General features: G+C 39.2%; 1 protein-coding gene across 2 annotated transcripts in view; it reads left to right on the plus strand.

Moving 5' to 3' along the window:
• The window catches only part of LOC137163882 (ADP-ribosylation factor-like protein 8B), a 38,753-nt gene extending 18,010 nt beyond the window's left edge, over positions 1-20,743 (plus strand). Inside the window, exons 3-7 of one of the 2 annotated variants that reach the window (XM_067564312.1) lie at positions 12,285-12,358; positions 13,425-13,518; positions 15,456-15,523; positions 16,189-16,259; positions 18,869-20,743. In XM_067564312.1, coding sequence (XP_067420413.1) covers positions 12,285-12,358; positions 13,425-13,518; positions 15,456-15,523; positions 16,189-16,259; positions 18,869-18,918 — 357 coding nt within the window. In that variant the 3' untranslated portion in view covers positions 18,919-20,743. The remainder of the gene's footprint in view (positions 1-12,284; positions 12,359-13,424; positions 13,519-15,455; positions 15,524-16,188; positions 16,260-18,868) is intronic. The other variant, XM_067564313.1, reaches the window with a different exon arrangement.
• Positions 20,744-21,249: the final 506 nt, after the last annotated feature.

A 21,249-nucleotide genomic window follows, 5' to 3' on the forward strand; every position in this document is an offset into this window, starting at 1 on the left:
TTGAAAATTCTGGCATCATTCTCTCTTTCTGGCTACCATTCATGTCCATGATGATCTGCATTGCTATTGAGTTATACCCCTTCCTGTTAATGTACTCCTAGCATTGTTTTCAGGAGCTGTGTGTGCTCAGCACTTTTGAGACTCGGGCCCTAAATATTTTTCCATGTGATCATTAGAGAAAAGTATCATGATTAAATTTAATAATAATATACTGCATAAAGTGTGTATGTGGGAAAATATCTGTTTCTCTTAGAAGTAACACAATATTGCTAATCTTGTTACCTAACTGGAAAAATGTTGTACAAATAGGGCTTCATCAGCCTACAGAAACTGACAGCACAGTTCTTCAAAGGGCCAGGAATTATTTCAAAGAATGTGGTGTTCTCTGGTGTATTGCCTGGTGGAAATGTAGTCCTGTGAAATATTATTTTTCAGTGTTTACAGAGCTAGTCATAAAAGGAATCTACACTGCAAAAGGTGAGATGGTAGAGTGATAGGAAGTACATCTAGCACATTATTTGCATCTAGCAGGGGAGTGTATCTTCCACAGCAGCTAATTTGGCTAGTACTAAAAGAAGGCATCTCTTGTTAGATATCCTATATATCTATTCATACAGGAGATTTGAAAGAAATTTCTCTTTTTTCTTGAATTGAATTTATTTTTTTCCCCATTTCCTATTTCTTTTGACAGTCAAGTTGAGTATTTCTGGATGTGCTATTTCCCCACTGTGCTAGATGAACGGTTACTGATCATTACTGCCTTTGTACTGTGACTTTGGGAATTGGCATTAAATATGATAGGTGTGCCTAGGATCTCTGTAGAAACGTCTTATTCCTCCATGCTTGTCAGTGTACAGTATAATGTCAGAAATTGCTGGTGTATGTTGCCCTGTTAGCAGCACACTAGAAATCTGTGTAATCTTTCAATTGTCCAAGGATTTAGTCTCTCCCTGTGGAGTTTATGGTTCCCAACTCTATTTCTACATGATTTAAAGCTTTTTTCCTCTGAGAAGGTTTTTTTTTCTTCTTCAAATCTTGTGTGGTTGCAAAGATAACCACCTGAGTGGAAATAAATGTGGTGTTTGTGCGGAGGCAGAAAGTGAAAGAACAGCATGAGACAAAACTATCCTTTCCCTTCCTGCAACCTTCCCAATAGCAGTCAAATCCTTTCACAATAAACACTTATCAAAAACAAACCAGTGCATCAAGTCCCTAATCCACATACAGCTTTCCAAACTCTTCAACATGCCTCCAGCTGCGTCCCTGCTCTGTTGCTAAAACTTTCCTGTGCACAAAAGGGAAAGATTTGCCCTTTAAACCTATTCTGCAGTCTGATAGCTGCAATCTTAAGAAGGAGTCTTCTGCTCAGATAAAGTATGGAAATTGGACAAGAGCAGTTCCTGTTCTTGAAGAATTTGATTTAACAGATCAGTGTAAGGACACTACAAGGAATGATGAATCTAAAGCATACTGATTACCATAATTTACTAATTAAAACATTAACTAGTGTTTGTACTGGGTAGTCCCATGAGAATATGAAACACTTCCTATATTCTAAGAATTATTACTCCACAGAAACAGACAGGAATGAATAAAACAATTATTTATAAAATTCTATGGGAATACAATCTGCCTTTGAGATTTAGTCTGAACAACATCTGCCTAATGTAATTGAAATCTCTTTAGCAATGCATCCACCTAGCAAAAAAGCTTTTTCCCTATTCATTTTGGGCATTTTCCAGTTCTTCAGATGTGCTGGTCAACTTGGGATAAAATTGCCTCTAAAATGTGGAAATTCTAATCATGATGGACCAAAGAAGACTTCAGTAACGATTTAAAGTCAAGTCTACTTTTAATATCACCTAGACATATTGATTTTTATAGTGAGTTGTATCTTGTGCTATTAAGTCATGACTTCCCTCCTCTACCAGTATATCGCTAGCGTATATGTTTTCACTATACACTGAATATTGTGATGCAGAAATGAGTGATGTACCAAGCATACAGGGCATGCACAAGAATACATTTCTACAACCAAGTCGAATGTATGTCTCAATTGAATCACCATGTATCTTTAACCTATGTCTTTCCTTTATCCTTTCTGGTGTATGTTATATCCTCCCTTGTGTGTCACTTTTGTCATTTGGATTGTGTGCTGTTTGGGGTAGAGGCCTGTGTTTTCTATTGAGCACCTACCACAATTGTGGGCTCCGTAAAATAATAAATAAGCATTAAAAGGACGGTCCTAGGATGATCAGTAGTTACTTAATCATTTTTATTTGGATAGGCAAAGAGGTACAGATGGCAGTTCAGACTCAACCCATTTTTCTAATTAATCAGTTTTGTCTATTTTCTTTCCCTAGTAGAGAGAACTTCAGTGTCTCCAATTATAGATTCATTGATTTCCAAATCATATCAAATACATTCATTTCATTTTGCATCCCGTACAATATTCTGTAATGGATTGCAAACAGGTTTATTGAGAAAGCTGATTCATACACAGTTGGAGATAAAATGTTTTTCCAGTGTTTCAGGATGATTCTACTGATTAGACTAATGCTCATATAACTGAAGAAATATGGCCTAGATCAGGTATGCTTTATCACTGGACAGGGGTGGAATTGATATCTTTGTATCTCAGATTCTCATTTTTACTCCAAACCACGCCATCCTGTAGCACTTTGTTTTCAAGAGTAATTACACGTTATAGTTTTCTAAAGTCTAGTCTTAAGACTGGATTCTGTCGTCCCCCCCCCCTTCCTCCTCTTTCTTTAAGAAAATAACTTGTTTTTTCTCCCCACTCAGACAGATTTGCACCATATGGAACTGATTTTTCAAGGTCCTCATGACCTAGTGTGATATTGGCATTGGTGTGAGGTTTGCATTATTGAACTTTGTACTCATCCCTTTTTATGTTTTATAAATAACTGGTTGATTTTATTAAGGCTTTCTGAAACATCCCCCAAAAGGTCAGGGAGAGTGATAATTGATACTCATGTTGTATATGCAAACGGTCATTTTGCTATCCTTAAAGTGTAAATTCTTAATCTGATAAAGCGGATCAAAAGCAATCTACATTTATGTGATTATATTAATGCGTTGCCAGAGGGAGCAGTAACATATCATTCTGGGAATTATATAATTGGGAATTGGGAAGTATTTTTATCTAAAATATGAGCCTAAAGTGTTGCAAATGATAGAGCTCAATACATGAATATGATTTGTAGACTATGGAATAAAAAGTAAGGTCCATGCTAGTTGAAAAAGTTCCAGGGATCTCTTTAAGTCCAGCTCTTTCATATGAGTCTGCAGTGCCTTAGCAGCTTCCAACACGGTGGATTTGGGAAAGAGAATAAACTTGAAAACAATTCTTAAAAATTTTTTTAGAAGGCATAAATCTTTTCTGCCCTATATGTTGTTTACAAATCCAAAATGATCTGAAATGCATATGCCTCCTATTTCTGGTACAGATCTTATCACTTTGTTAACTAAATCTGTTTAAGAAATAAACTCTTCTCTCTGCCTCTGTCTTGAGAACAAATACATTACTTTGGTTTTATTTTCAGTAGTCATCACTATTTTAATAGGTGGGTATCTTATAACATAACATCTACTTCCATATAGCTCCAAGTTCCCCATATGTGATTATAAGTTTTAGATCCTTACAGTGATACTTTGTTTTAGATGCAATTTTAGCACCAACTGACTTAATGATTATTAACATTTGGGTCTATTCTCCTCCTGGGTGAAATTCACCGCTATATAAACAAATCAGAATAAATAGGTTTTAGGTAGGAAAATTAAAATCTCAGTTCTACAAACACATGAATAATTAATTAATTGTTGTTCTTTGAGTGGTTGTCCCTGTGGGTGCTGTACTTCAGGTGCATGCCTGTGTGCGTCTAATCAGAATTTTTTTGTAGCAGTGTCCACATGGTCTGCAGCTGTGCCTGGCATATCCATGTGCCCTGATCTGAGGGTTTTTAGGGGAAGGCAGACCCTCTGCCACTCCAGTTCCTTCTCAGCTGCCTGTGGCCTGAGACGGAGCTCAGGTGATAATGTCCATTAGTTAGCCTTTCAAGTTTAGCTAGTCTGTTTTGTCTTTTATTCATTATTTCTTAATTGTGTTTATTTTATTTCCCCATCACCCCTTGTGTGCATTTTGTTCTCTCACCCCACGCTATTATTTCCTCCAGCAGTCATGATATTCCCCTTCACACACATCTCATCTGCTCTCGGCCTCTCTCCCTTGTCTGAGGTCTTCTCTTTTTTACAGCATATGCCTGAAACCCCAGGTTTCAAACTTTTGAAGATCTGTAATAGGTCTTTTCTCCACAGCTATGAACCTCTGAGTATTTCGGAAACTGACTCCCCTCTTCTGATGAGTACCAAAAAGAGTCTTCTGCAGGTGCTGTCGCACCTTTTGATGCTGATGCCGGCATGTGCACTGGTACTGACATGGATGTTGGTACCAACACAATTGAGCCCCCCACTCACAAATACAGAGACTAGAAATTGGAGGATACTTCCTTGGACTCAGAAGTACCACTACTTTCCAGTTGAGACCCCCCTCACTTGAGATGTATCTTGAAGAAGAGCTCCCAGGAACTAGTCGATGAGTCACTCAACAACCTCCTTGGGCAGGAGTGCCCTTGGGTTCCCCCACCCTTTGCCTATGCCTCCCCTCAATAGTCGTTTTGAAATCTTTGGGCCCCATATGGAGATCGGTACTACAGAGCACCCTCACATAAGAGAATCCATCAGGAGGGACAACCACTGGTATCCCAGGACCATGCCCTATTCTCCCCTCCTCAAGAGGGCTCCTTGAGGAGCAAGAACTGATAGTTGGGGGAAAAAGTGATACCATCTGACAAGTCATCTTCCTCACCAAATGAAGCAGTAATTCCTCCTCCCCCATTCTACACAGATGACTTCAAAGTCTTCCAGGACCTCATGAAGAGGGGATAGCAGAGTCCTTACTAATCCCCTTGGAAGAAGTGTAAGAACCCTAGCAACAGCCTAGTGGGTATTCTCCACACCTCTCCTCAGGGCAAGACAGCCTTACCAAATGATGCCTTCCTGACAGTATCTAAAGCAGTATGGCAGACACTGGCCACTATCCCTCCCACTTGCAAGGGAGTAGTACTATGTACCCACCAAGGCTCAGAATACCTCTTCTCCCACACACACATCTGATAGTTGATGCTGTCAATGAGAGAAACTGTGCCTTGTCGACAAGGAACTTAAGCATCTGGACCTTGGCCACAAAAGCTATTTTTTGGCTGCTTTAAAATTTTAGGGTAGGTAACTTCCATCTCCTAATAGCTAAATTTGACTATACAGATTATAGTGAGTATACTCACTTTATTAATTATTTGCCACAGGATCAAAAGGGCCAGTTTGAAGCTCTCATCACCAAAGACCAAATGGCTCCTATAAGCCTCTCTGGATAGAGCAGATACAGCCTCTTGCTCTGTGGCAACCGCCATAGTAATGCACTGTGCTTCATGGTTCCAGTCTTCTGGACTCCTCAGAGAGGTCCAGAACGTGGTAGAGGATTTCCCTTTTGAGGACCCCACTCTCTAACCAGTGATGTCATGGATGAGACCCTACAGTCCATTAAAGGATTTGAGAGCAGTCCTTTGATCCTTAGGCATTTACACCCTGCAACCAAGAGAAAATTCAGCAGGTAACAGGCAGTCCAAAGGTCTCACCCAATCCAGTTCCAAACATACCAAAGGACGGTAGAACTGCCCAAGGAAAGATCTAGATTCCACAAGAAAGGCTAATGATTCACTGCCACCACCTACCCGGCAATTGCTTGCAAGCAGTCACTGTGTTATATTGGTCAAGAGCCACAAGTTACTCCACCATCTGGCTCTGATGCTGCACCATCTTTCTGCCTGACAGCTCCCACCCTATGGGGATCGTCTTTCCCATTTCAGACTCTCATGGGAACAGATCACACAGACAGATGGGTACTGGAAATCATTACATCAGACTATCCATTCATTTCAGCACCAATCCTCCCCCTCCCCAATTCTCCTCTTCTCTTTTCAGGGCCCCATCTCACAAGTGTAGGGAAGAGACTTCAGTATTGATGCAAAAATGATGATAATATAACTTTTTTAATTGGGTTGTTACAAACTTTTTTGTGCCTTTACTGAATGTTAAGCTATCTACAAATATTTTATAGCTGTGATGCTTAGAAATATAACAAGACAGATGTTTTGCTAATTACGTAACAAAATGTTAAAGTTGATGAAAGAAATTCCAGAAGATTTCTGCTTCTGGCTCCCAAGGACAAGCAATCATCAAGAAGATAAACCAGGTAAATCATGTTTTAGGAGGAGGTCTGGTTGTAAAAGAAATGTAGGATGTGAGCAATAAATCTAGGTAAAGTGCTTTCCACCAACCCCCACCCTCTTGCAAGAAAATCTGCTTGCGTTCTTAAACTTTAGAGGAAAATGTGTAGTTGGAAATGTTTTAAATTTGTTTGTTGTTTCAGCATTTAAGAAATAAACACCTTTATGAAATGTTGAAATGACAAACACCTTTGTGAAATGCAGACTTGCAAATATGTTAGCTAAATGCAAAGCTCCTTGTGTAAATGGTAAAATATTTTACGTACTGACATGGAATCTAATGACCTTCCTAAATGAATTACTAATGTCAGAAGCCATTAAAGTATAGAATATTTATATTAATAGGGAATTAATTGTTTACTGGCAGTGCACAAGCAAACCCTCACCCAACTCAGGAAGACAAGAAAAATAATTGTTCCTAAAATTGTCATGTAGAATCAACAACTTAGGCTCAACACTTTCCAAGAGTTATTTAATTTTAAAAGACTGTTTTGAAAAATTTTATAAAGGAGGAGTGTTTGGAGTTTTTGAAAACAATCTAATTTTCTGTCAAATTATTTAAAAAAAAATAAAAAATTGAAAGACTATCTCAGACTGAATAAAAGAGTTAAAATTAGCATTTAAAATTTAAAGTTATCTGATGCTTGCCTGCCACAAGAAAAACAGACACTTAAAGAAATGTTATACGTTCATTAATAGACTACATATTCATAAGATGAGGTCCTAAGGTCTATCCATGAAGGCATGGAGCTAGTGAAAGGGTGGCAGCAACCAACTTGACTCTAAATAAGGAGAAGGGTATAAAAGATTCTGAAATGAGCTCTGTTCTACACACACGTCCTGCTACTCTACTTAGACAGTAAGCGCTCCATAGCTCATCCTGTCCATGTTTACAAGCAAGATGCCACAGATGGATAAGAAAACAACAATCAAAGAAAACTTTCCTATAACATCAGCATGGATTGGTGAGAGAACAATAAATAAGACACTACCAATGAATTAGATTTAAACTCTTGTAATGATTTTACTGGGATATGAAAAAGCTGTTGTAACTTAAATTACTAACTATTTCTCATGTTAATTACCAGATGGCTAGACCATGTATTCCTGAAGAAGAGACAGGGCCTACACATTGATAAACAGAGAAATAGTGGGATTTAACTCAATTTAAGATTCTTAATATTGGTTAATTAGCCTGTCTCAAGATAGTGCCTTAAATGGCTTCCTCTAAGAAACAAATTTAAATATTTTCTTCAATTTTATAGGATTTAGTTAAGGCTATTTTCTTTCCCCAATTATAAACTGTTTGGTTACTAACCAACAGGATCCACTTGCTCTTGAACTAAATATTTTGCACATACGTGAACAGTGTAAGTATGTAAGTAAGGATACTAAACTAAATTCACAATAATTTTGCAAATAATATACTTTGGTCTTAAATTACCAGACAAAGAACGCCCTGCATTACAATCTCAGGGTGTAATCTCTATTAAAGCTCTTCACGGAGACATATACAGAAGTGATTGTAACAGAAGTCACCAGTTTATCGCTTGTATTCTGTCATTTCTATTTTATTTAAGGTTTTATTTTCCTTTCTTTAATAATGAAATAGCCATGGTTAATAATTATGATTATATTGTTTAGTCTTGATCATGATGTCCTCCAAGGTATGTAAAAGAACGTCTGTGACTAAGTAGTGGGAGCCACCACACTGAGTTGGCTTTCAGAGAAACAATAAAATCTGGTCTACCATTTCTTGGTTCACTGGACTAAAATATTTTTACTAATTTTTAAAATAAAATCAGTTGGCATCCAACAATTTAAAATTACCCATTTCGACCTGACATAAGGCAGGAAATACCTGTTCATGGGGGTGGTCAAACCAGTTCCCCTTCCTTGTTTGGGAAAAGGATCTACTCCAGATATGTTCTGGTACCCAAGAAGAGAAGAGGATGAAGACCAGACTCGGCTCTCAGAACTTTGAACGTATTAATATAAAAGCAGAGGTTCAGGACAGTAACCCTACCAGCAATAATACCATCTTTAGATCTGAGGTACTGGTTTGTGGTCCTCCACTTTCAGGATGCATATTTTCACATAGCAATGCATCCAACTCATAAACACTTCTTGCAATTCGTCATTGGCAAGGAGCACGGTCACTGGTGAGTGCTTCCTTTTGGCTTCTCAGCTTACCCAAGAGGCTTTATGAAGGTTGTCTTGGTTGTGGTGGCCTAACTATAACAATTGAGTATAATGGTCTTCTCCTGTCTAGATGACCGCCTCTTCAAAGGTTGGTCTTTCCTTGAGGTTCAGTCTACAACTAGCAAGGCTTATGCCCTTTTCTACTCACTGGTAGAGTAGAAACACCCTGGAATCCCTGACTGTTAGGGCTTACTTACCTATGGACAGGTTTATCACCCTCATCTCCAGCTGAGCCCCCCAAGCCACAGTGAGTACCTACCTGCAACTACGGGGCCATATGGTAGCCTCTACATGTGTAACACCTCACGCTAGACTACATTTCTAGTGCCTTCAAGCCTGGTTCAGGACTGTCTATATACCAAACAAATACAGTTTGTTCAAATGGCTATTTAATCCCCAGAGAGTTTTCAACTCTCTCAACTGGTGCATGGATCCTCACAAAGCTTGGCCCATTCTTCCTCCACCAGCAAGAATTATAACCACAGATATCTCCCTGTTAGGCTGTGGGGCTCACCTTCAGGACCCCCTGGCTCACGGCAGATGGACTCCTCCAGAATCTGCCATTCACATCAGTATACTGTATTTCAGAACAGTCCATTATACATGCAGCCACTTACTACACATAATCAAGGGCAAATTGGTCAGGATCATGAGAGACGACAAAGCAGCCACATATTACATAAACCACCAAGGGGGAGCAAAATCTCTATCTTTGTGCACACAGGCAATAAAACTGGAACTGGTGTATAAATCACAAATAGGTTTGTCTCTGAGATGTCGATCAGGTCTGCAGAACACCATAGACACGTTTCTGCCAGGACCATGAATGGGAGCTGAGCAATCCAATCCTACAGGAAATATTCTTCGCCTGGGGCTTCCCAGAGATAGACCTTTTTGTGAAGTGCCACAAATTTTGGTTGAGGGGAGGACACAATTCCCTAGTAGATGCTTCCCTCATCCCTTGGCCACAAACTTCGCTATATGCTTGTTCCCCCCTCCCCCCTCCCCTTACTGTTACTTCTTAAAATCCTGACAAGATAAAATGAGAAAGCTAAGATCATTTCACAACCTGGCCAAGATAGATATGGTTCCCAGACCTCATTCATCTGTCATTATGGCCACCTCTTCTGATACTTCTGACAGCAGACTTACTGACTCCAGAACTGGGGACACTGAGGCACCATAATCTCCCCATACTATATCTCATGGTCTTGCTCCTGGAGGGCTCTTAGGCATAGAAAATGGACTGCTCTTTCAAAGTATGGAATGTACTCTTGAATCGTAGGAAACTATCCATGAGAGAGAATTATTCGCAAAAACAGAATCAATTCCACTCCTGGACAAACCAGCAGCATTGTCTCCTTCCAAGTTACACCTCATTCACAGACTTGACTATTTGCTGAATTTAAAAACCTCATGTTTGTCATTCAGCCCCATCAAAGTCCATCTAGCTGCTGTTATAGCCTTTCACATATCTGTTGATGGGACTTCAGTGTTTGTGTATCCAGTGACTTCTGAGTTCGTTAAGGGCTTCACCAACCTCTTCTCACATGTCAGAGATGTTACACTGCCTTGGGACCTTAATCTCATTCTCAGTGTTTTAAGGAGACCATCCTTGAAGTCCCTAAAGACCTGCACTCTACTTCATTTATTCTTCAAAATCTCCTTGGTCATAGCCATCTTTGGCTAAGAGAGTAGTTGAGTTGGGAGCCCTTGTGGAGGATCTACCCTATATTCCTATGCCCCCATTCTTATTTCCTGGCAAAGATCTCCTCAGACTGCCTTATTAACCAAGATATTCAATTGCCAGTCTTCTACCCCAAAACTCACAACTCTGGGGGAAAAATTAGTGTTCACACTTGAGATGTTAGTACGAAGAAATATGCCCTTTAAAGCCTCTCCTGAGCTTTGTCTCTTTCACAGACAAAATGAAGGGAACCCCCTTATTCCACCCAAAGACTCTCCACATAGGTCTCAGTTTGCATTTTGTCATGCAACAAAATTTCTGGAGTACCACTCCCTTTCTAGGAGGACTGCCCATTCATCAGGGTGCAATTCAGCTCTGTTGTCCTGTTTAAAAACACTCACATCACTGACTATGGTAAAGCTGCCACCTGGTCAACTGTTCACACCTTTTCCCAGCACTACACTATTGTGCGTGCTTCCAGGGCAGATGCAGTCTTTGAAATGGCTGTTCTTCAATCTGTACTAGATTAAGCTCTTCAGCACCTGTCCCCATAGTTTGGACACTGCTTGAGAGTCATCTGAAGTGGAGTACCATAGGGACCCCATTCAAAGAAGAAAGAGAGGTTATTTACTTGTACAGTAGCTGGAGTTCTTTGAGATGTTTTGTTGCTATGGATGCTCTACTACCCTCCTTCCTTCCCCTCTACTTCAGAGCCCTTGCTTCTGGCTGGATTTCATCTTGTAGAGGGCACTGGAGTGATGTCGCCTTTCCCCTCTATACCATCAAATTGAGGCATGAGGAGGTACAGGGCATGGACCATGCAGCCAATGCTACCAAAAATCTATGATCAGAGGTGCATGCACCTGAAGTGGAGCACTGTGACACATTGCAACCCTCCATGATCACCCTTATAGTGTAATTGTGTATTGTTTAATGCAGAGTCTGTCATGTAAGATACTTCTGGAATGCTCATGACATACTGAACATTATTTTTATAGTAATATGTTTGTTGCAATGTCATGTGTATGGTTATGAGGCTTCCCTATGAGATATACCCAAAGATGTGTTTTATGGCTTAAAACATATCCAAACAAGACTCTCTGAGCAGAGGGGCACTTCACACCTCATTAAGGCTTGTATAGAACAGCCCAGCTCAACATTCCAGGAACACAGGACTGGCCTAGACGTCAACAAATGAATCCACAAAGGACTTCACTGACTCAGGGCACGGAGGGAACCATACTCAGCCATTGTTTGTTACTTGACCCTGGGGGGGAAACCCCAGAGGGGAGAAAGAACATTTTTAAAAGGGGAAACATTTGCTGTTCTTTTTCTCTCTCCCAATTGAAGTGCTGATCACAGGGGGAGAGTCTGGCTGAAATCAGACCAGCCAGCATGTGGTGAGAATCATCTGAGTTTGTAAGGTTGCTGAAAGTGTTAAGCTTAGTTTAGAATGTGTTTTGCTTTTTGTTTTCTCCTTCCATTGAAGTCAGTGGGACTACTCATGCTTAAGAGTAAGCATGTGCATATGTGTTTTCAGGATTGGGGCCTGAGTGATTATTTTCAACTTATGAAACTCTTAATTAGAATGTATGTATATTTGAGCTTTTCTTTTCCTGTGGTGCACTGATCAGTCATGTCTCATCACTGAATGGTTCTCTAACTTTGTGATTAACTACCATTTTCTTTCTTGTTCTGATTATCTGGACCTCATATTTTTAAAAGCATCTTCAATGACCAAATGTGAAAGCTATTGAGATAGTAGAGTTAGCCAGATTAATCCATCATTACACTGGCTCATTCTCCTCCCCACCTAACTTTTTACTGTCTGTCCTTCATGTCATTGGAGGACAAATTCATTCTCTCTTCTGTTCTCCTCATTGCCACACAACTTATCATTGTTCATGTGATTGAACAACTTCATCTCTGTAGATGTTCGATTTTAACTTATGACTTCTGTTTTAATGTCTAAATCTCTGTTCATACCAAGAGTATATTCTGAATAACATAGGAAGCCTTTTTTCCTCCAGGTATGGGACATTGGAGGGCAGCCAAGGTTCCGAAGCATGTGGGAACGCTATTGCAGAGGAGTCAATGCAGTTGTGTAAGCTTCCTTATGTATCTCTTTACAAATCAATGATTTAAATATCTTTTGTAATATTGCTAACTTTCACTTTCAGTCCCTTCTATCTACAGATATTCCTCCATTATTTACCTCTTTTGTACAACTACTTCGTCCATCATGGTGATATGTTAAATTTAACTTGGTAGACAGTGCTTTAAGCCTTAAAGATAAAGGAAAGCTTTAAAAAATGGAGTAGTTTTTTTCAGCATTTAGTCTCTGGCCCCAAAGTAGAAGAATTAATCATAATACAATTCAACAAGAAAAAATTATTAGGTCACTAACAGTGTCTTTTGTGTAAAAGTGGGATCATTCTTAACCCAGTCATTCTAGGTGATATGTAGTGAGTTAAACTGATAGCCAGATTTAGAAGGTTGGGAAGAAATTTCTTTCACGTGGGCTATTTGGAAATAACATTGGAGCATTAGAAGGATATAAACCTGTAGAATTTAGGGGCATGATCCAAATCCCATTCACGTTAGTAGAAAGATCAGGCCCAAAAATCAGGCCATTGATGAAGATGATCTGTTAAATTACCCAGTCGGTCCCCCTAGCAAATGCAAGGTTATTCCCTATACTTCAAATATTCCTGGAGATTTTAATTCCTACATACATATTTGCCTGGTGCATATGCTTCACATCTGTTTGCCCAATACTGTTTAATAGATGTTGTTTCCTTATGTTTGGAGTGTAATCTACTCATCTCCTGCCAGCTGAGAAGGTTATTCCAAAAAATATTTTTTTAAACCGTGTTGGGATCTGACAGGTCATTCAGTAAAAAGACCTGGCACATGTCTGTGGCATATTTTGTACACCCAGAATCCTTTGTATATGATCAATTACATTTTCCAGAAATTTCTGCCTTCCCACAGCTTGTATTTAATTCTGTTTTTTTCTTTATTCCCAATGAAATAGGAAAAATGGATATTTTAAAAATAATTTGCTCAGTGGGGGGAGGAGCAGGTACATTTGACACATTTCAGATATTTTTAATAATGTTTTCTATGTGTAATGGACAAAAGTACATGTGACAAATTTCCCATTTTAGTTACATGGTGGATGCAGCAGATTTAGAAAAAGTAGAAGCTTCGAAAAATGAACTACACAGCTTGATAGACAAGCCACAGTTGCATGGAATTCCAGTAAGTGTTTTAGTTTTTGTATTTATGTAATCATTCTGCTATGGTGTCACCGATATTCAGACACGAATACATTTATTTATGTACTTATTTGTTCAAATGTGAATTTAGACTTTGTAGCCTGACTCTGAGATTTTCAAAGGAACCTAAGGGAATTAGGCACCCAACTCCCATTGAATTCCATTCCCTTGAGTTTTTGAAAATCCCAGCCTAAATGTGATGCAGTTTGGCTATGTTCAATACTATTACTGGTTGGACATTTTTTCATTGAAGCGGTTTTTTGATGAAAAATGCTATTTTTGTTAAAATTGAAATGTTGTATAAAACACTTCCATTTTGATAGAATTTTGTTTAGAAAAAACAGAAATAAAGCATTTAAAAATGTTGAAATGTCCTGTTTTGACACATTCAGAATGAACTACTTCGATTTTTTGTTTCAAAATTGTATTTTGAAGCAAAATTGTTTTTTGATATTAAAAAGGAAGACCTTGGCACCTGTTGCAAAGTCAAAATGTGAATCGAAAAAAGGAATGCAAAAATTAATTTATCTTCAAGCAGGATCTGACTTTGGCAAATAATAATGTGAGCTGCTGAAGCACCATTAAGTAATTGAGGAGGTGGAACAGAATCTTTTGTTAAAAGATAATCTGCAATTTTAGAATTGGTTATCCTCAGCCTTATATCATCCTTCAACCTGGGTACTGATATCAGCAAATAAGGACCTGGGGCCCACCCACAGGGATGCTGTTGTGGGAAGGAAAATAGACCCAGGACACAGAGTATTAGGAACCTAGGGCTATTGCTTGGCTCTGAGTATTTTCTGTGAGCAGCTACTTTCAGTTCTGTCATTGGCCTAGGAAAATGCTAGCTAAAAGTGAGTCAGGTGAGGGGGATTAGATAGGTGATCGACATCCAAACCATTGCATTAAACTGAATGTTACAGAATGAGTTCAGGCAAAATTTCTGATCTCACCCACTTGTGCAGCAGAAAGATTTGAGAACCTCTCTGCATATTATTGGGCCAGTCATATAGGGAAGAGAAGGTGGGGCTGCACCTTGCAGGATTTACAAGGACAGGGAGCTCCTATTTCAGTTTTTCATCAGCTTTCCACATACTGTTGTGTCCCTTCCCTTTCACCCTCATGTTCAGTGGGCATCTGAGATTTTTAGCATTGCATAATAAAGTCCCTTTCCTTTTTGTGTGTTGTTCTATCACAGTCTGTGGGCCTGCCTGACAGGCACAGTAATTTCCACGTTGCAGTAATGTGTCATTTTTACTTATTATTTTGTTGAAAGTAACTAGTATTGAACTATTCTTTATTTACTATAGTTATTCCTTGGCTTAATAGTTGAATAATGTTATTAATCTGAGGATGACAAGTTATACATTTTAATGTGTAATTTAATTTTAATCTGGACTTTGACTTGCGGTTGTGACATAAATTAAAAACAATAATGTGACCATGATTTTAAAACCCCTCCATCTCTTATTTTGTCTTCCATAAAATAAAAAGATGTTTATCCAATTTTAAGTTATACATGGTGTACTTTATGTTCTCTATGCTGTGTTATGAGCACAAGCATCTATTTTTTTTCCCTTACTTCTCATACCTAGTTCTAAATGGATGGTCCTGCATGGAAGGGGCACAGGGGGAAAGGAATGTGACACTGGCTGCTTTTGTGTGCCTAACTTGAAACACCTTAAAGGGGTGTGATTTTTCAGAATGTGAGAGCTCAGCCCTTTTTGGAAATCAGGCCCTTTAAAGTGTGTTGCAATCTGGCACTCGAAAATCACCAGTTTTGTTAATGTAGGCCATCTGTCTTAAATATTTAGGTGTTAAAGCTAACAGAATGAAATTGTGACAGTAAATAGTTTTAAAAAACCCACCAGATCTTACATGAAATTATTTACATTAATTTGAATGTGAATTATTTCACAGGTGTTAGTCCTTGGAAATAAAAGAGACCTTCCCGGTGCACTGGATGAAAAACAGCTAATTGAGAAATTGTAAGTAGCTGGCCTGTCTAAATAGCTGGGGCACTCTGAAAAGATGTGGTATAAAGGCAAATCATTGGAAGTGTTCTGCAGTAACCAGCAGTGACAGATTCTATTTTACATTCTCAGTAGCGGGGGTCATATAAGTACATAAGAGATTAAAAAATATTATTTAAGATGCAGATTCTTTTTTTTTACATAGGCAGCATCAACATTTATACAGGAATCTTAGCTACCTTAGTTCTTAACCTAGTAAATGTTGTGTGGTGTTCTGAACTTCCCAAAGATTATTGAGATCCTCTGAATTCTATTGTTGCAAAATGTAATAACTTGTAAAAACTTTTGGTTTCTGATACAAGAGAGTGAAAATTGACCTTTTAAGACAAGACATTGTTTCCCAGGTACTACTGAGAAATATTATCTCAGACATATATGGATGCTTTCTTTTTGCTATCTTTCTCTGTTAAACCTGTCTTAATCATAAAGGTTTTGAAGCCTTTTAAACCTCTAATACTTTAAAAAATGAACTTTTAAGCAATAGTGGAGTTTTAAAGTTGCATATCAGAGGTTAGAATTGGGCCCCTTGAATACAAATTTGCAAACATGTAATTTAGTGGATTATGTGGAAAATGTTTGGGTCAGGTTTTGTAGAAATTAATGGAATTTCTTTTCTATAGAAACCTTTCAGCAATTCAAGACAGAGAAATCTGCTGCTATTCTATTTCCTGTAAAGAGAAGGATAACATAGGTAAGCATGTTGTTTTGACAATGCTTTCAGTACACTACGTACATTATAATTGAGATTTTAATGGGGATTGAGCATCCAACTCCCTTTGGCAGCTTTGAAAAATCTGTTTGCCTTTATGGTTGGAGAGGTTTTGACCCAAGCCTGGTATTAAAGCACATCCTTCTAATCAGTGTAGAGATTTTAGAAAGCAAATAGACTAGTCAGTTGGAGAGACATTTAGTTCTGCAGAAAATTATTAGATTAATTTAACTGAACTCTTGAAGATGCATCTTAAAAATAAACTAAATATATTACACAACTTGTGATACTTTAAGACTGTTATTACCAGGATAGAAAGATATCAGTATGTTATCTAGTAATTTACTAGCTAGCATATAATAATCTTGTGATGGATACTCCTCTTCATAGGCAGCTGTCAAGTAGATATTACCCCTATGTGCTGTTGCAGACTCTCAGGCTTTAAGTCCTCTGTACTGGAATGCCTTTGTGTTCAAATACCTCCTAACAATGCCTGAGTAATTCAGTATTTCCCAGACCACTTCTCCAGACTAGTTATTTAAATATTGGATGTTTCTCCATCCTTCAGCAATGTAGTGCCAGATTCTCAGCTGGTGTAAATCAGTGGGGCTCCATTGACTCCAATGCAATTATATTGATTTATGCTAGCTAAGGATTTTCTATCCTATACAAAGCTGGAGCACATCAGGGGCAAGGAGAAGTAGTCCCTTGTCCTAAACAGAGCAATAGAAATCATTACCATGCACTAACCCAGTAGTCTCTCCCTCTTCAGACACTGGAGCCTGATAAACAAGTAGTGGAAATGGTGGGAACTCCCATCTTGAGCATATCACATCTCAAGAGCGTAAGCTATCTGTGAAGGTCTTGGTCTTGAAACATACCTCAACAACACACCAAAAAGCATGATGATGTAATCAGCCATTCACATCTCCTTCTAAAACTAGTTCTCAGTTTGAGGGAGACTGCAGGAATTTTCTTCCTTCCCCACTCCCACAACTTTTGCTTTACACAGGGGAACAAATAAAACTGTCACATTAGCAGTCCCTTCCTTAGAGCTATAGTCAAGGAAAGCACAATCACAGCTCTTTTCCTTTGTTATATTCAGTGCTGTAGCTTTGTTGGTCCCAGGATATTAGAGAGACAAGGTGGATGAGATAATATCTTTTATTGGACCAAGTTCCTTTGTTCAGTAAAAACTTGTCTCTCTCACCAATAGAAATTGGTCCAATAAAAGATACCTCACCCACCCTAATTCTTTTCCTGGAGAGCAGCCCTATAACCGCTGCTCAGAGTGTCATAACTGTGGTGATGATGCTCTTAGATCCCAGACAATAGATGGATTGACATGCTGCATGTGACATGGGCTGCAGCAGCAAGAACAAGAGACTAGAGGGAGTTGAGCATTGTAAGCCCCATTAAGGATGGAAAAGCAATGGGGGCTGAAACCCCACCTGGGAAGCTGGTCAGAGTAAAAAAATGACAGCCCTGAAACTACTCTTCCTAGATCACAAACCCAGCAGAAAGTATACCTCTGGAATCTGTCACTAACTTACAAGGTGGACCAAGGCAACTACCATTTCTGACTAGAATCCAGACACTTGGTTCTGCCTTAGTGAACTCAAAGTCACTTCCAACATCTCCATAAAGACAATTAATTAATTATCTACATCCTTGAGGAATGAAACCACCTCCTCATTGTACCCTCATAAGTTGTCCTCTCTAGCCTCATTGCCCTGCTCTGCATATGTGCTTGTCAGTCATTCCATTTCCACAAGGTCCCTTCCTATCTCTCACAATATTACCACCTGACCCTGATTAAACACACCCTTCTTCACTTGCTGACTCATTGCCCCTCTCTTTCCTCAGTTCTGAAAAACGTGGTCTAATGATATCACTTTCTTGATTGCTTCCAGTGTGGCTTTCAGCTTACTTGCAGTGCTTGGCCTATTGTCTTGTTGTTTAATAACCTGCTCTTTAACTCTAATCATGGATTCCTGCCGCTGTTGAAATCTCTGTTTTATTTAATTCCTGTCTAGACTTTATAATTCTCTTTTATAGTCATCTTAAGTTTTTACTCTTCCAGCTGGTGTACCGCTCTGTGGCTTAGGGTATGTCTACACTGCAATAAAAAACCTGCAGCTGGCCTGCATCAGCTGACTCAGGCTCACAGGACTCGGGCACTTTCAGGCCTGGACTGCGGCCCAAGCTCCTGGACCCTCCCCCTTTGCAGGATCCTATAATCCAGGCTCCAGCCTGAGCCCTCAAGTCTCCACAGCAGTGAAACAACACTGCAGTTCGAGCCCGTGAGCACAAATCAGGGAGCACAGGTCAGCCATGGCTGTCTCATTGCAGTGTAGACATACCTTAAGCAGACTTCAGTCTCCAGGGTTGTCAGTTAATCTTTCACAAATACTAAATACGTTTAATTAAAATAAACAAATGAAAGAAACCCAAGCCTGAATCAAACTGCATTTTGAAATGGATATAAAGTAAAACATATGGCTTCTGTTTTTTTTATTGTAATGACCTGCTAGGATTCTTATTTCCCTTCATACTCTGTAAATAGATTTGTTTTTTATCTGTCCTTGCAGACATAACATTACAATGGCTTATTCAGCACTCCAAATCAAGACACTGTTGAAGAAAACTTTTGCTGAAGATAACTTTTCTTTCCAAATCACACTGGCCTCCATCTGCTATACACTACTGAAAAGATAAGGAATGAAACTAAATATTACCAGGACTCACTTTGACCAGATTTGTTAACAAATGTAAAATTTCAGTCAATTATGGCCTTTAAAAAACAAACATACATACATCCAGAATGTCTGTCTGTCTGTCCTAAACGCCTTAATATAAAACTGAAAAAAATCAATACTTTTTCTGAGCAGTAATGTTTTGAGTTTATGCATGTGAATTGTCAACTATTTAGTAATTTTTTTTAATATGAAGCTGAATAAATTGTACAATAGAAACTGGTGTGTCTTATTGTGAGGCGTATTGCAGAGAGGATGTATAAGCATATGCATGCAATGTTTATGGTTATGTTGCTATTAATATCTCTTTTCAAGTGCTAATATTGCATTAGTTATGAATATTCAAACCTTTGTTTAAAAAAAAAAAAGACTGTATCAATCAAAATGTTGTTTAAATGGCCAGCTGCAGAAACGAGCTGTTTAAGAATTTGCACATTTATAATCTGGTACCGTAGTCCCAGCACAAGTATAAATGACTCACATTCATTTTTGTCGGTTCTTTAAAAAAATAAAAATCACTTTCTCCATGTTGCGGCAAATCCCACCCCACATCTCCACAGCAGACATTGAGAGTGTGACTGCAGTGGGGGAAGTGATGTCGTCCAACCTCATGGGTGGGACAGGATGCTAGGGCTTCATGCAGGGAGGTAGGTATATTAGATGCCTACAATGGCTCTCCATTGGCATCAGCATGTAAAGGAGTAGGCTAGAGCCCATGGATCTATGACTGCACAGCCTGACTAGCCATTCTACCCTCAACACCCTGGGATCCACTGGCCATTTCCTCCCTGAGGCTGAAGTAGCGCTCATGAGTGGCTCCGTTGCAGAACTCCCCAGCACATAGCCTAGTTACTTGGGCTCTGTACTGGGATTAGGATTCGCTCCATTGCAAACAGGCTAAAGAAGGTTAATTCTTGTTACTGTATGTACCTTATTCTTCAATCCCATACATTGGTGACATCCCCCCGCCCTGAAATGCATTCTAATGGAACCTGTTCGTATATACACACATCAATAGGATCCTGTTAATGGAACTTTAAGGTGCTAATTGTGAATAGACCGTCAGAGGTAACCAGTAGGGCTGACCAAGGGCTAAATCTTTCCATTAGATGTTTGCAGATGGAGGAAGGAAAAAAGCTATTAGGCTTTAGTGGTGTAAAGATGGAATGTGGACAGATGGTTACAGCATTCCCCATAAAGTTGTTATAAATTTTAAGCACTACTTATAAATTATACACACAAACAATAAAAATGGTAATAGTTTTGATGCAACTTCAGTTTGACAATGCTGTTTGGATGTAGCTGTAGTGAGTCACTCCCCCTGCCACACACAATAAAACTGATGGAATCTTCTTTTAGTATCATACCGGTGCCACTGCTATTAAGATTGTGTTGTCACTTCTGTCAAAGCCCCTATTTTCAGGGGCATATGGCTTGTTCGTAAATGTTTGCAGCATACTGGTATTTGCATGCAAAATCACAGCCTGGAAACCAATTTGTCTAGCAGTTAAAAGAAAACAGTTTTGCCACTTTGCAACTTTGAACATGGAAAAAAAAATGCAAGTGTCTTGGTCTGGGGTATTTTTGTTTTCTTACATCTAACCTTGATTTCAAACTTTGACAAGTAACCGTAGTCTAGTCTAATTGCCTTTGGTATTTTGAAAACCAACACTAATGCCCCAAACAATAAACCTTGAACAGTGATTACCAGCCATGCTCAGTTTTTGTCTTTGTAAGGGGTGGGGCTGCTGCAGCGGGCTCTGGAGATACCAGAAAGCAAGCCACATCCACGCCAAAGGTCTCCATCACTACCAGGACTATGCTGCTTGTCACTAGGGACAACTCCCTGGGAACGCACTGTGCTACTGTTTCTGCATGGGGAGTCCCAAGGGTGTGTGTCGATTCCTGCCGCTTCAGTCCTAGATTTTGGACATTTCAACCTTTTTACTTGCTTTCAACCCTCCCCCTTGCTTATGGTTATTTTCATTTCTTTACTCAGATAGAGAAACTAAGTAGCATAATTATGTGCAGCACACATCCTCCTTTGCAAGCTGAAGTCAAGGCCCCCTGGGAGGGATCAGGTTCATGTTTGGAGCTAGCTGAATGGATCCCAGAGCATAGGGGGTGTGAATGTGGGATTTGATTATTAAGAATGTCTCCTTACACAGCATATACTGAATTCCTTCCCATCCCCCCCTACTGTGTGGCCCTGTTTC

The sequence above is a fragment of the Emydura macquarii genome, unplaced genomic scaffold (assembly GCF_026122565.2).
Source record: "Emydura macquarii macquarii isolate MOO-44397 ecotype Brisbane River unplaced genomic scaffold, CSIRO-AGI_Emac_v2 contig_2636, whole genome shotgun sequence".
Taxonomy (NCBI): domain Eukaryota; kingdom Metazoa; phylum Chordata; order Testudines; family Chelidae; genus Emydura; species Emydura macquarii.